General features: G+C 41.1%; 1 protein-coding gene and 2 long non-coding RNA genes across 11 annotated transcripts in view; 1 reads left to right on the top strand and 2 right to left on the bottom strand.

Annotated features, from left to right (window-relative positions):
* rims1a (regulating synaptic membrane exocytosis 1a) overlaps nt 1-6860 on the top strand; it is a 130747-nt gene extending 123887 nt beyond the window's left edge. For all 7 annotated transcript variants that reach the window (XM_078931701.1, XM_023963227.2, XM_078931700.1 and 4 more), the window contains one exon: nt 6180-6860. In XM_078931701.1, coding sequence (XP_078787827.1) covers nt 6180-6398 — 219 coding nt within the window. In that variant the 3' untranslated portion in view covers nt 6399-6860. The remainder of the gene's footprint in view (nt 1-6179) is intronic.
* On the bottom strand, nt 1121-3637 carry LOC144984113 (uncharacterized). Of its 3 annotated transcripts, XR_013647775.1 has the most exons (5): nt 3546-3630; nt 3003-3084; nt 2470-2581; nt 2098-2361; nt 1121-1560 (listed from the first exon to the last, which is right to left on the bottom strand). It is a non-coding gene; the product is annotated as an uncharacterized LOC144984113 (long non-coding RNA). The 3 variants fall into 3 exon arrangements; XR_013647776.1 differs by lacking the exon at nt 3003-3084 and having other exon boundaries at nt 3546-3637; XR_013647774.1 differs by lacking the exon at nt 3546-3630 and having other exon boundaries at nt 3003-3219.
* Nucleotides 6861-10012: 3152 nt separating the features above from the next.
* On the bottom strand, nt 10013-15007 carry LOC144984112 (uncharacterized). Its single transcript, XR_013647773.1, has 2 exons — nt 14741-15007; nt 10013-12166 (listed from the first exon to the last, which is right to left on the bottom strand). It is a non-coding gene; the product is annotated as an uncharacterized LOC144984112 (long non-coding RNA).
* Between the last annotated feature and the right edge of the window lie 3 nt (nt 15008-15010).

Genomic DNA, 15010 nt, shown 5'->3' with positions numbered 1-15010 from the left:
ACAAATACACACGCTCCGATTCACAAATGTCATTTTATGCAAATGTGAAAAATAAATTCGGAAATACACACCCTGTGTTTCACAAACACACACATTGTGTTTCACACATGCACACTAAATGTTTTACAAATGCACAATAAGTGTGTCTCACAAATGTGCACACTGTTTTTCACAAAAACATTTTAGAAATTCACAATAAATGTTTCAGAAATACACAGTAGGTGCTTTACAAACATGATTTTTAAGTACACATGTGATGTGAACTTACAGATCATACGAATTGCAGAATGTGCATTCAAAATCCCGTTCTCGTTTGTGAATCTCCCCGTGTGTGTGAGAGATTTTTCTACGGTGAATATTTAGACTCATCTGACGGAGCAGGTCAACTAATGTCACCATTGGCTAGTGAATCTGTCAATCAAACTCATTGGCAAAGCAGGCGGGTTCGCTTTTAGCCAATCGAATGGCCCCTTACACTTTCTCTACGCTTTCTGCAGGTGGCAAAAGCTCCGCCCATGTTTGATTCTGTACCGGTCGGTCGTTAGCGTGTTAGCTTTAGCATGGCTTGTCGGTTTATTGCCTTCGGTTGTCAAAAATTACTGGCTTGTGCAACTTTTCAGTGGACCTGGGAGCAAGGCAACAGTGGTTGAATGCAGTTGACATTGAATCCATCGAACTCTGTACTGGTCATGAGATTTACAATGAACGTTTCACTCGGGATTGTTTGTACGTTATTCTCTTAGCTTTCATGCTAGCGTCATTTCAACACTCAGACACGGTTTTGATCATATGAAGGTGGAGGAGAAAAATCTGCAACTTCCACAGAAGGTTTCGTGGAGAAACTGGCATCACTTTGCTCCGTACCACACAGTGGGACTACATTACCTCAAGTTCATCTCACTGTCAATCACAGATACCTAATACACCTCCCCTGCTCAGCCCGAAGTCACTTTGCTGGACCTTAATTTTTTTAATAACTCAAATGTTATTGATTTTATATTGTAACCATATTTCTGCTAACCTCTTGGCCAGGTCACCCTTGCAAAAAAGATCCTCATCTCTCTGGGTTTTATAACTGGTTAAATACTACACAACAAAAGATGGTCATAGAACAACAAAGTGCAAACATTCACCCTTTATTGCAGAGTAAAATTCAGTGAAAACATGGACAGATTAAAACATCAAAATTTAAGCAGATGCAGGGGGATCTCTACTGATTTGAATTTTATTTAAACTGGAACTAATTTTCATAACTTCCTTACATACAATGAAGTCCCTTGAACAATACAGCAGTATTGATTTGAACTTTGTCTTGCTCCCCTCAGTCTCTCTTCTTCTGTATGTAATTATGTCACCTAAATTAAGTTCTAAACACACTGGACAGTAAAGATATAAGTCCAATCCCACACGGTCTGAATTCCACAATGGGTTGATGTCGTCTTGCAGTTCCAACATTTGTGGACCCAAAAGAGGACTGTCCCATACCAGGACATTGATCCCAGGATGAGATTCAGCCATGGATCCACTCTCCTCCCATTCAATCTCTGGAACCAGCATACCCTGACCAAAAAAAAAAAAAAAAGATACTGTTTATGAACAGCGCTGTTTTTTTATGTTTTAGATTATGTAGGCACAGTGACTCACTAATAATTACTTATATTGTTGCTGGCAGGCAGACCTCATATCTCCATAACTGTTTATAATTTGCAAATACGTGATCCTTAACAAAGTAGTGAGATTAGTACAGCTGATGGCTCATAATGCCATGCATTGTGATGCATTTTGAACTTGCAGATGTGCTATTCTTCCTACTTGAATTAAAAAAAAAAAAAAAAAACAATTTAGGGAAATTGTTTGCACCACACAACAATAATACTTTTCATTCATTTTTGATGAAAATTCAATGTAGTCATTGTGATTTCATTATACTGTTCTTGATACTATCCCGGCCCAAGTGGCCGGGATAGGCTCCGGCAAACCCGTGACCCCGAAAGGGAATAAACGATAAAGAAGATGAATGTTCTTGATACTTTCCACTTTAGTCAAACTGCACACAAATCAGTTGTCCAGTACAGTGAGATTAAATAAAGCATTTACCCGGGGATCAGAAACAGGGTTCTGGGTCAAGCCCAACTGCCACAGCTGATTTGGTGTCATGCTTTGCTCCGCCCTGATTGGATGGCTGTCCCACGCGTCACTAAAGACATCCAAACTGGCCTGAATGCGTGGTAGGAAAATGTAATGGCAGCAGAATACGTGATGTGACTGATATTGAGCAAGTCTTGGTCCTCAGGAGAGTGCAGGATGTTGTAATATAAACCAGTAACACTCATGAAGACATCACACCAGAGGAGCTCAATCCTGTATTTGGAAAAAAGCAAAAAGAAATATTATATTGTCAGATTTATTTTTAATACATCATTCACTTTTATGTATATATTAAAGCGTCTAAAACTAGGTTCAACTCACCGTTGATTGTGTGTACACTTTTGCTGCAATGAAGCTGTTTGTGTCAGTTCTACGTACTGTGAGCATTTACTCGGCTATGCCCACATTTTCTCCTCCGGGATCTCCTCTCACCCTGACAATAACATGAAAATCATGTCTCAAACACATAATTACAAATGCATCGCCAATACGGTACACATCAGTTTAAAATGTAATGTTCTTATGTACGTTGCCAATAAGTAGAATTTCTAGGTTAGATAAATTGCAGGAGTGGGTTACATGTATCACTGGGGAAAAATTGAGGTGAGAGAGACTGTTAAGGGGGGGTAAAATGTTATTCATGAGGGGAAAAGGATGTCACGCTTCAGTAATTCCTAGAGAATAAATAAAAACACGACAAACATGGATTAGATAATTTAGCTGGTTGAGATTAAATAACATAATTTTCAAATATTTGAAAGGGGAATTTTTTTTAAAACACTCTAAAGAACAGCTTTAAAAAAAAAAATCAGAGACAAGACACTGATCACAGGAAGCCTGTGTGTAATACTTACAGTAACTTCTACTCTTATCACTGTTGACAGCAGATTTCTACCATCCACCCTTTCTGTGACTACTTATCGACCACAAGACAGCCTAAAAACATAATGTTTGGGATTCTTTTCATTACGTCATTGGAAGTAAAGATACGGGGATTTTAGTGGCTGTCACTCTGACACAATCTCACAGGGCTGGTCAGCACAATACGGGTTCTAACGTTAGAAACTTAATGAGGCTTCTATTTCTTTTATTCAACAGTGGATTCACGTCTGTTATATTTAAAAAATGCAGTTTTCATGATGAATGTCATACGAATTAACTTTGTTGCACATATTCACCCCGTCTTAAAGTCTGGGTTGTGAAAAGACTGTAACTTTAACCCGGATCGCGTTTACATAAAGGCAGCACACAGAACAGCTAACTAGCTAGTTAGCATAGCATCAGTGTTTAACAACATCGCCGTCTCCAAATCAATACTTTTTATTAAACTTTCTTTGCTGCTGTAAATCCGGCATGTTTTTCCCCTTAGTTCCATCTGAATCATGTTAAGAACCTACAGATTGGCTACGGACGCTAGCTTGAACCGACACCGGTCTGGGTACCGGATGTTCTCGGGTTGCCGGATGTTCTCGGGGTCCTTCGGGGTCCTTCGACCAATGATGACGTCACACTATTTGATTGGCTGTAAGTTGCCACGACCAATGAGTTAACGTCGCTAAGTTTTTTTAAAAACTTTATTGACACTTGCGGTATCATACATTAACAATGACATTAACGTTAACAACGAACAATAACAATGTAATGAATATTGCTTCGAAGATCAGTCACCATTGACAAACATAACATATTAACATAGAAAATAAAGAATAGAGGGGAAAAAAGAAACAATGAACATAACACACAAATAAATAAAAACACAAGTAAAATTAAATAAAGGAACATAGAAAAAATCTCAATAGTTTAATACTAGTTAAGTTAGGGGGAACTCGTGAAGTTTGTATTTCTGTTAAAAGTTATAAAAAGTGGTTTGGTCTTCAAAACTTGACCTCACCAAGATGGCGGTGCTCTCCTCCCATGAGGAACCACGTGATGTCTCCTCTAGTGATATAACTCACTGGAAGGACCCTGAAGGACCCCGAGAACATCCGGCAACCCGAGAACATCCGGTACCCACACCAGCTTGAACTTCACTCACAGGCAGACACAACTTGAGTCAGAAGCCGGCTAAGTTTCGAGGCCCCTGGTTGGTTGTAGTTACTCGTGTTGTGTGAAGAGCTGGTATGCCAAGTATAAAACTTGACAAAACCATCATAAGTCCTCCCCCGCTTTAAAACCATTAAAAATATATATATAACCGCACAGGCTAAGCTAAGCAAAGCTAAACTAATTTGCGTTGGGGGTACTCTGCAAACGACTCGGCTGAAGTGTTCATAAAGCATTCACACATGCCACTTGGCTAAGGAGAACACTTCAACTTAGTATTCAATAACATTACAGGACGTACGACGAGGGAATGATCAAATAAATGCATTACTTACGGGCTGAGACTGATCCCGTTCGGAAGACCTCTCCGCCATGTTTGCCGCCCGCGTCCTTTCAACTGCTGTGCTGAACAGCTCCCTCCCTCGTCACTTTGAAAGTGAGGAGTGTAAGGGGCCATTCGATTGGCTAAAAGCGAACCCGCCTGCTTTGTCGATGAGTTTGATTGACAGATTCACTAGCCAATGGTGAGATTAGTCGACCCGCTCCGTCAGATGAGTCTCAATATTCACCGTAGAAAAATCTCTCACACACACGGGGAGATTCACAAACGAGAACGGGATTTTGAATGCACATTCTGCAATTCGTATGATCTGTAAGTTCACATCACATGTGTACTTAAAAATCATGTTTGTGAAGCACTTACTGTGTATTTCTGAAACATTTATTGTGAATTTCTAAAATGTTTTTGTGAAAAACAGTGTGCACATTTGTGAGAAACACTCATTGTGCATTTGTAAAACATTCAGTGTGCATGTGTGAAACACAGGGTGTGCATTTGTGAAACACAACTTGTGCATTTCCAAATTTATCTAGCACGTTTGCATAAAATGACATTTGTGAATCGAAGTGTGTGCATTTGTGACTCGGAGTGTGTGCAATTCTGAATTATGAGACTGTTCTGACCTCATACATTCATGCCACGTGTTGCTAATTCACAACGTCCCAATTAATCCAGGACTCCACTTAATTTAGCATTACCTTGAAAAAAACATTTATTCAATTTCATTGGAGTATTGCTCAACATAAAGTTTTTTTTTTAATTCAGAGCAACGGACTGTACCATAGCATACTTTGTAACGCACATTAGGAGTGTCACTCTGTGCTTTAAAACTGGGAGCAGAAGCTTCCTCCTTCATCAGTTAAGGGAGAGAGGTCCCGCAAATACATGAAACCGCCAATATTGAAACGAAAATAAGCGGGGGAACTCTGTATTTCTCAATATGGGATATAGTCTTCTTGGATCCAGCGGGTATCAGACAGCAGTGAATTCCATAGACTTGGTCATTTAGACAAACACATATTCAGACACATAAAGTATTTGCTTTTGTATCACTATAGGTTTTTATTACATTCTTAAGATAAATTGAGTTAAATTAGTTTGTTTTAAAGAAGCCAACGCAGTGATATAGAACATTTTAAGTGTGCATTATCCCTGTGGGTTATCACTTTTAAGCTACTCCCAGCAGCCAATAAGAATCAAGTATTCATACTGACCATGGTTTCACTTATAGGTAACCATACCATGGTTACTTATGATAAGAGTTAACATGACTAAGAAAAAGTCCTGCTTTGATAATGGTGGTGCCTCTCTATAGAACCACATCCTGCATGACCGGTATCATGACCAGTTCTATTTGTAACTCTGTACTTCGACTGAATTGTCAAAAAAATGTCAGCACAATAAGAAAGTTTCAGAGCTTCAAAGCTTCATGAAGCTTCAGCTTCCCATCACTTGTTTTGATTTTCATAATTCATGATCTGTTCCTGATCCTCATCTACAGTGTGTCCTGTATGCTTCGTCTGTTATTATTGATTATTGTAATATCCTTTTGACAAATTTGGTTTAAATTGCAAAAGTATCAAGCTTTCAGAGCTTTATAAAAACTCTCTATTAGAAAAGTTCACTTCTCTGCCTATCTCTCATGCAGGTGATTGTGTGGGGCGACTATGGACGCTTGGACCATAAATGTTTCATGGGTGTAGCACAGATTCTGTTGGAGGAGCTGGATCTCTCAAGCACGGTGATTGGCTGGTACAAACTGTTTCCAACATCCTCTCTGGTGGACCCTACACTCGCTCCACTCACACGGCTGGCGTCTCAGACGTCACTGGACAGCTCAGGACCTCCACCAGGCGTACGGTCCTAGTGACTGTACAGCGAGCTTATAACCCCCAGCACCCCTGAAACAATCGGAGAACGGACCGCACCTATTCAATCGCAGCTGGGCAGAGCACGAAATCGTGCCCCGCAAAGACGACGGCAAGGAGCCTTCGATCAGCCAATGAAAAGCCAGATGGAGAAACAGGGACTGAGAGAGAGAAACGAGAGAGGGAGAGACAGAACTAGCCAATCAAAGCTTAGCTGGAGTCTGACAATCATGTCTCATACCTTCCTCCTCCTTCTTCCATTAACCGTTTCGTTTTTAAGTTGTTGCTTTCATTGTATGCTCCTCAGAGCTCCACCTGAGGAGGTTCTGTCCAACATCGTTCACTTCTGTCCATTCTGTCTTTAATTTCACCCTCATTTCTTGTGCAGCCCCTAAGGGAGCACCCAATCGAAGTGGACTCCTCCACTGTGTTTCCCTCCAACCAATAAGAACAGAGATAACTCCTAGGCTAAGCTTGGCTGTTGTCTCTGCAGGTGTTAACATGGTAACCATGTCTCAGAGGAGTATAAGGGCAGTGTTTCCACAGTCTGGAGGGAAGGCGGAGCCTGCACATGCAAGTTGACATTGCTAACGACTGAGAATTAAGTGAAAGGAAGCACAAGACAAGCTGGACTCTTTCAGTCTGACAGAATGGCAAAAAAGCTAGCGTAGCGGGAAGATAACAGAGGCCAAATGAAACATAAAAGGTTTTATTTTTCATTGGAGATCATATTTTATATATTAGCGTTGAGAACGGTTCCACAGACTCCCTCTGTATATGTGTATGTTTGGTTCTCGAGCAGCGCCGTGCCAAAGGCCGCAGATAAAGGTCAGGTCACATTTGCTCGAACACTCCCCCCTCCTGACCCCTCAAACTCCCCCCTGGAGGGAGCAGCATGACTCGGGGACTCCCTGCTGCATGCATGTTTCTTTTTTTTTTTTTTTTTTTTTTTTTTTTTCTTTTTTTTTTTTTTTAAATCGTTTTTTTCGTTCCGTTCTCTACTTTTTTTGTAAAACTGAGAGACGAGACAAATTAACAAAGGATTCCTGAAAAACAGAAAAAAAGACTAGACTATGTGTGTTAGTTCCACATACCTTTAGGCCAGCTTGTATGTTGCATGTTCTTGTACAGTTTGCTCGTACTGAATATGAATACAGAGAGAAGCCAAGCCATCCCCATCCCTGACTGGAGCGGACCGATAGCGGGGGACTGACTCCACCCAGGCCACGCCTACCACTCCGGGTCTAAATTTCCACGTTAGAGAGTCTCAGAGAAAAGTGTCTTTGTTTGCGTTTTTTCTTTGACCTATGAACAACAGTGCTGTTCTGTAGTACTGATCTAACTCCAGCCCCTGGAGGATCTGAGGATAGAGGAGTCTAAACTGTAGTATCAGACAGTTGGGGCTAGAGACAGAGACATAGAATGTGTGTATAACAGCTAAATGTATATGAAGTATCCTTATGAGTTTGACAGAAAATATAAAGATATAGATATATGAATATAAAAGAGTGAATATGACCGAACACCAACTGACACACATGCACACCTTTCTACATACCAATCGGGACAAGCGGCTCTTCCCCTTTGAGCAGTTGAAAACATTTCTAACACACAAACATTCCGAGTCTCGTCCGGGAGAATTTGGGTTATTTTTTTCGGTGCTTTAGCCGCTGAGCGGCACTGAGAAGCCGAGGGGCGCTAACAGGCCTTTGTCGTGGGTCCAGTTTCAGACAAGGAAGCGGAACCAATTGGAACAACGCTTACTTTCTTCTCTTTTATCATGCTTTTCCCTGTTTCTGACTATGGTTTGGACTGGACTTATGAAGCCAACGAGAAATCTGGATTTGCAGACACATTTAGTTTCCGTTGATCTTCGGCAGCGTGGCCGGCTGCCCTTTCCTTTGTCAGTATTACTTCAGCAATACTGATTGTTTACAGCCCATGGCTCCCCGCCCCTAAACCATGAATCTTGATGAAAGACAAAGTATTCACTGCAACAGTTCTTGTTTGTACAACAGATGTGGCTCTACTGATGTGTATGTTTTATATTCAAGAGTTCATTTTTATTATTTACAAATAAAAGACTGTGTGAAAAAAAGATTCAGATTGTTTTGTGAACACGAGGATCTCAGGTTTTTTTGGGCGATACATTTAGTCACTGATCTTTTTTTCCCCTCTTGGTTAATAAAAATAATCATTTAACAAAATGTATTACAAAAAACTAAAAAAAAGGAATAAACATTTAAATCCATAGTTCCTTTTTAATATGTGTTATGTTTTACAGTGTTATTTTTCAACACAAAATATTAGAAAAATTAGGATTCGCCTTTAAACCTGTCAGAAAAACAAAGCACTTCAGCTCTCTCTTCATTACTACCACCTTGTGTTCAAATAAGGAATTGCACCTACTGTAACTGAGTGACAGGTGATGTTAAAAAATATGGATGAGAGAAATTTGCTTATTTAAACATAAAAAAATTATTGTAGCCCTTGTGCTATATGACCCCACCCTTATATTGACGTGTTCTCCCTACCATGACAAAGGTGGATAAAGGTGGAACGATTTAATGTAATCCATGGACACCAGTGAAGATCACAAATCATTGAAGAAAAAATGTTCAGCGCACTGTCTAGTGGGTCTAGATGACCCAACTCCCAATGTTAAAGTTCCTAGAATAAAACAAAGGTTAACTAGAAAAAGGTGGATTGAGCACAATTATCACTTCATCCATTCTTTTCTTAGGTATTTGTGGTCAAACTTTTAAGAGAAATTGGAATTTTGGATTTAAAACAAAACTGTTTCTTATTGTGAATGAAAAAAAGCACATAGTCTCTTTTATTATTAGAAACCTGTAGATTGACAAAAAAAAAAGGATTTCATTGTCTGTTCAGATTTACAGAATTGTTTTCTCTACCAAACTAATAACCAGCAGACTTTGTCAACCTATATCCAGCTGAGAGCTTCTGCCACTTTGGCTTAAAATAAATAATTGCAGAACAAGAATATCAGCTATATTATTCACCAACAAGTTCTTCTCCATCAAGAACAGGTTATGATTACTTTGTCTAAACCTTTAGCAGCTTTGGCTATTTATCTCTATATCTGGCTGTGAACCAAACATAAGGGGTTACATCTGTTTACTCCTAACCACATAAATATGAACCTCTTAAGACCTGGCATCCACATGTGCAGACATCACATTTTAGGCTTTATTACCACAGTAGTTAATTGTGCTGGACTGTGACTATGTGTAGACAAACAAACAAAAGGTTATGCTATAGAAATATTTTGCATATCACTCTTTAGTCATCTATATTTATCACTGTATGCACAAAATAAACTGCTTTATAAATAAAGCTTGATTGGGAATTAGATGAGAACATTCAGGAATGTTTGAAGGCCACATGTCAATACAACAGCACATGGCAGAGATGAGGTTTTGATGGATAAAAAAAGAGAAAAAGAAAAGAAGCTCTAGCTTCCTGAGCTGCAAACAGTGTCCCATGATGGGCAGAACTAGATCAAAACCTGCAGGAAAAACAGGTGAGACATGCAAGAGTCTGATTGGAAACTCCAAGCAATTTCCCTGGAAATAGAAAAATGCAAACAAAATATATTTAATAAAAAATGTTTTATTTTTCTCGAATGACGTCATAAAAGAACATATCTGTTCAGATGAAAGAAATGTATTCACAAATGCATTAAATATCATATTTTAGTCCTTTTAGGATGAACAAGAACAGGTAAAACACAACATTGTTAGTGCAGCTCCAATCTGTGACAGTATTTCAAATTTCATTTAGTCAGACTTAGCAAATAAACAACAACAAATAAAAAAAGTATACATACACATCTAACAAAACAATGTCGGAGAAGCTGCACACCACATGAAATCAATTGAAGCAGCTTTTTACTGCCACCCTGTGGCCAATAATTTCTGTCTCTGGCCACTCTCTTGTTCTAGTTGGAACATTTTATACATATAAACTGGGACAGAATTTCATTTTTTTTCTGGTTGTTTATATTTTATTATTAGACACATACATTTTAAGAGGAACATATTCAGTTTGTCATGAATAAAACAATAAATATTTGGCACATAACCTGCTCCAAATTGTCAGTCACATCGTTTCCTGTTCAAAAGGGTTAAGATGCAGCTGTTGATATTTCAGCATTAAGTCATTAAGGTCGAGATCAAATTCTAACTGAGCTTCAGAGAGGAGTGACTCTCCTCCTTAGAATTCCTCTAAACTTCATTGTCATTTAATTTCAACTTTGGCAAACACCAGAGATGAAAACTGACATCCGAAATAAAGAATAAAGCCACAAATGTGGCGAAATATTGCGTACTGTCATAGGATGGAACAGCATGAATTTAGACGGACTCTCCTTTATTTTCAATTGTGTAAAGATTTATTAGGCAAACCTGATGTGTGGGGGAAGAAATCTTATAGAATGCTGATTCAAACTATGGAAGCATTTCCTTATAAGCAAAGAATACCCCCCCCCCCCCCCCCCCCCGTTTTTTGTTTTTTTTGTTGTCCGGTCTGCGCTGTGCCCTGTTTTTTTTTTTACGCACGAATGATTTGCAGAAATGATTGTAATTCCTGACATTATTTGAAAACTGTCTCGTCTGCGTCCATAACCGTGCTCAGAAATAAGATAACAGAGCCGCTCCAAACCCCCAGAAAATACGCGCTGGCGAAATGGCACGCGCGGGGCTGCAGAACTTTCAAAGAAAGTCGGGAAGCTAAGTATCTGATGGTGACGTGGCTGCACTGTTTATCCGGAAGTGCGCAAATCTGCGTCTCTGCTTGCATTACCCCGCGCACCTCTTAATCTTATTGGGGCTCGTACGTATTTTATCTTCAGTCTTTTTCCCCCCTTTGATCTTATTTTAACAAAAATTCATTTAAATACATGAATTATCATGCAAACTCTCCGAGGACTGACTCCATGTAGTGACTTTTTTGAGAATTATTCTGCCGGATTAATAATCTCACACTGAACCAGGAGAACAAGTTTTAATGTAAGACTACAAAATAAGGATGGTGGAGAGGTCCTTTAGGCACCACCGATCTTAGTAAGGATAATAATAATACTAATATTTAATAATAATAATAAAAATATTAATAATAATCTTAATGTTGGGTTTTTGCACTGTGAAAAGGAAAAACCTCTTGTGAAATATAATTGCTCATAATAAATTGATATCTGGAAAACAACAATAATAGAACATCTGTTTGGTTGATCTGAAAAACAAAAATAAAATGAATTCGGACAGGTCTTCCGTTTGAACACATCCTTCCAGTGTTGCGTTTATTCTAGACATATCTCGGATTTTCGATTTTAAATAATATATTTTTCCTGCTTCTATGTTATTGGTAAATAGCGTATATTTAACATGTGTAGTATTAATTTAATTGATCCAACCGGGTTTGACCGGCCGGGGCCTCTGCGGACGCTGCTGGGCCCGGTGTCACAGATGCTGCATTTGGACACTAGGGGGAGCTGAAGACCGCGATTACAGGTGCCAGACAAGTTTTTACAGATGGAAAATGGACGGATGGCACCGCAGCTCTTCATCCGCTCTGTCGGATCTGATAATTTTGATTGGATTCTTTTTTTTAGTTTTTGTTTTGTTTTTTGCTAAAATGAAAAAACGGTGTCGCTTCTAAATCTGGACTTTCCTCAAATGAAGCAGAACATGCGGCCGTTCCAGAAACCAAACAAGGCGCTGTTTCAGCCAGACCACAGGCCTCTTTTCTGGAAAGATGAGAAAACTCCAATTAGTTCATCCTATGACCTTATAACGCTAAACATTTAACAAACTGGGTCGCAAACCATCCTCTGACATTGTGGAGATGCAGAGGGTTTACGGTAATGAAGGTTCGGTGCGCTCTAAAACAAAGCCCCTGCAAAGTGAAGTGGACGCATCCTTCTGGAACCCCGTTACTACGACTAAAGTGGTGTTTTAGGTGCATCGTTGGAGTCAAGTGGTTGCGTTGAGCCACACACCAGGGAAACTCATTTGACCCACGGATTGACGTGAAGGGCCCCGTTAGGACCAAAGTACCGAAAGGTGTAAAATGCATGCAAATAAAATAAAATAAAAAAAGACCCGGATAATATGTGATCATGTAATCCCGACCGGACCCAACGCGCCGCCGTTGTAGCCCCACGCGTAATTACGCATTTGGAAAAGACGAGGCAGAGGGAGAAGAAAAGCAGGAATGTCAGGAGTATGTGTCTGTGTGTGTGTTGAGGGACTGACTTTGAATTTTTTCAGCGATACATAAAAATTAGAGTTGAATACAGTTCTGTCAAAAAACGCTCCTTTTTATTTTACACCTTAAATTAATTATTCAATATTAACTACAGAAAACAAATAGTTTAAACTTTGAATGGGTGGATGCTTAGAACAAATGCCACGAAATGTGTTCTAAATTGTGTCCAACCCTAATCTTCTGTGGATTAGAATAAAAATGTGAGACAAATTCAGTGAAAACTCAAACTCTGCTCATTTGACGTGTTTTCCCTTTCCTTTTTGCAGCTGTGGGTTTTAGTTGGTGAATTTTATGTTGGACAGAGATCAGTTCCTTTCAATTTAAACACTGTCAGGCTGCATCTACGGAGCGCTGAACTCATGAGGCAGTCTTAATCCATGCCGGTGGAGGAGCGCGCCGCGCGCTTTGGGGAATTACGATCAAAGCAGCAGCTGAAAACAAGGTATGAAGAGGAGCGTGGAAAAGAGGCTGCTGCGTGGAGCTGATTTATCTCAGGGGTACCCCCTCCCATTCCCCACTCCCCAAGCAATTTACATATGTCGAAGCAGCCTCTCTCCTCCCCTCTGGAATGGGTGCAGGGGCTGCGGACTCGCGTCCTCCGCGGATCTGGCGCTTAAAATCCCCGCGTGTCGCGCTGCATTCTTTCACTGTGTGTGTTGGCGCGGACATTCCGGCGTGATGGAAGGAGCCAGAAAAGTGCTGAACCAGGAGAATGAAGTGTAGGGCGAGTGTGGCCTACATATGTGAAAGACATCATGCGCCCCTACACGCGCACACACCTGATCCCGGGAACAAGCTCGCCCCAATAACACCACCCCACTCCCACTATCCCATCGACATCTCGAGGATCAAATTACAGATTATGTAGGAGAAGCCATGAGGCGCGTGGCACCAGCTGCCAGTGTTTGCTTCTGCAGCCTTAACAGCGTAGCCTGACTGATTTATGATGGAACCGCGCGACATTTACACACAGAGATCTCCCCTGCGCCCGCGCCCTGCGTCCGAGCAGCTCTGCGGGCTTTGATCGATGTCCCGCCTTATAGCAGGGAGTATGAGTGAGTGAATTTGCGCCCTGGAGGAGGTGCGGGGAGGTTTCGGACGGAGCATGAGGAGGGGGGAAGAAGGGGAAAATGCCCTCTTTGTTGCCGGCAGATGGAAACGGGTTTGCGGAGAGGTCAAGGTTTGCGCTCTCGGATGTGCAGATAGAGGCTATGAAAGTGACCCCCCCCTCCCCTCTTCCCACACCTCCCTTCCACTCTTCATCCTCGATGCGGGGATTGAGCAGTAATGGCACAAGTCTGAAACCAGTTGGGCAAGTTTCTCTTCTGGTTTGAGGCTGTTGGCGAAACACGCGGCGGGTTTCGCACTACATGTGTGGCGCACCTGACGGGCCAACTCAAAAGAAAAAAAAATGTTTTCTTCTCAAAAACAATTTTTGAGAAGAAAACTTTCTGCATTTGTAACAATTTCCTTTTCAATAAAGTTGTAAATAAAATGTTAGAACTCGAAATGAGCAGGAACGCAACGCAATCCTCTGAGAAACCTGCGCCAACGTTCACCACCTTTTCAGTGACACATGAAACTCTTTCACGAGACGCTGCAGGCTCTCACTAATCTGCTCTTCTACAATAATAATAATAATAATAACAATAATAACAGATATTTGTTGATCTTACAATAAGACAAATTTTTGCTGACTATATGACATTTTCAGCTTTTTAATCTTTCTATTATTTGTTTTTTTACAAAACTCTTTGAACGCCTCTTTTTATTTTCCGTCTCCCTGACCGCAGATCAGATCAGAACCTGAACGTCACACGAGCGCGCAGAGGTTTTCTTGGAGCGTCCAGCTGCAACCTGCTCAAGTATTTCACTGACTGGTCATGCGTACCCCCTCCCTCTCAGCCCTCCTGACGTTCAACCTCCTTCTCTCTCCTCCTTCTCCTTTCTGTCTTGTCTCCCTCCTCCTCAACCACCACCCCTCCACCCCCCCACGAATAAGTGCTCGTCCTCTTCGGTCAGTGCGCGCAGCCCAGGTCTCCGAGGCACCCACCAGAGTCGCCGCTGCCGTCGCCGCCGCTCCTTCACGGGGTTCTTGGCTGCTGCTCCTGCTCCCCTTCGCTCCTCTGTTCCTTCCCTTCTTCCACCAGTCCTTCCTCCGCGGCTCTCCCTCCATCCCGGCAGGAGCGCTCCGCGTTGCGCCGTTAAGCCCCGCGTCTTTATATTTGCAAACCCCCTTTATTACAAGACTGTTTACAGCAGTCTCTCCCCCTCCTCCTCCTCATCTTCTTCTCCGTTTTCTCCTCCTTCTCCGCCTCTCCAC

Source organism: Oryzias latipes, chromosome 15, assembly GCF_053564925.1.
Source record: "Oryzias latipes strain Hd-rR chromosome 15, Olatipes_Hd-rR_3.1".
In the NCBI taxonomy this organism is placed as follows: domain Eukaryota; kingdom Metazoa; phylum Chordata; class Actinopteri; order Beloniformes; family Adrianichthyidae; genus Oryzias; species Oryzias latipes.
Note: the sequence above shows the minus strand (reverse complement) of the source record. Positions and strands in the feature narration are given on the sequence as shown.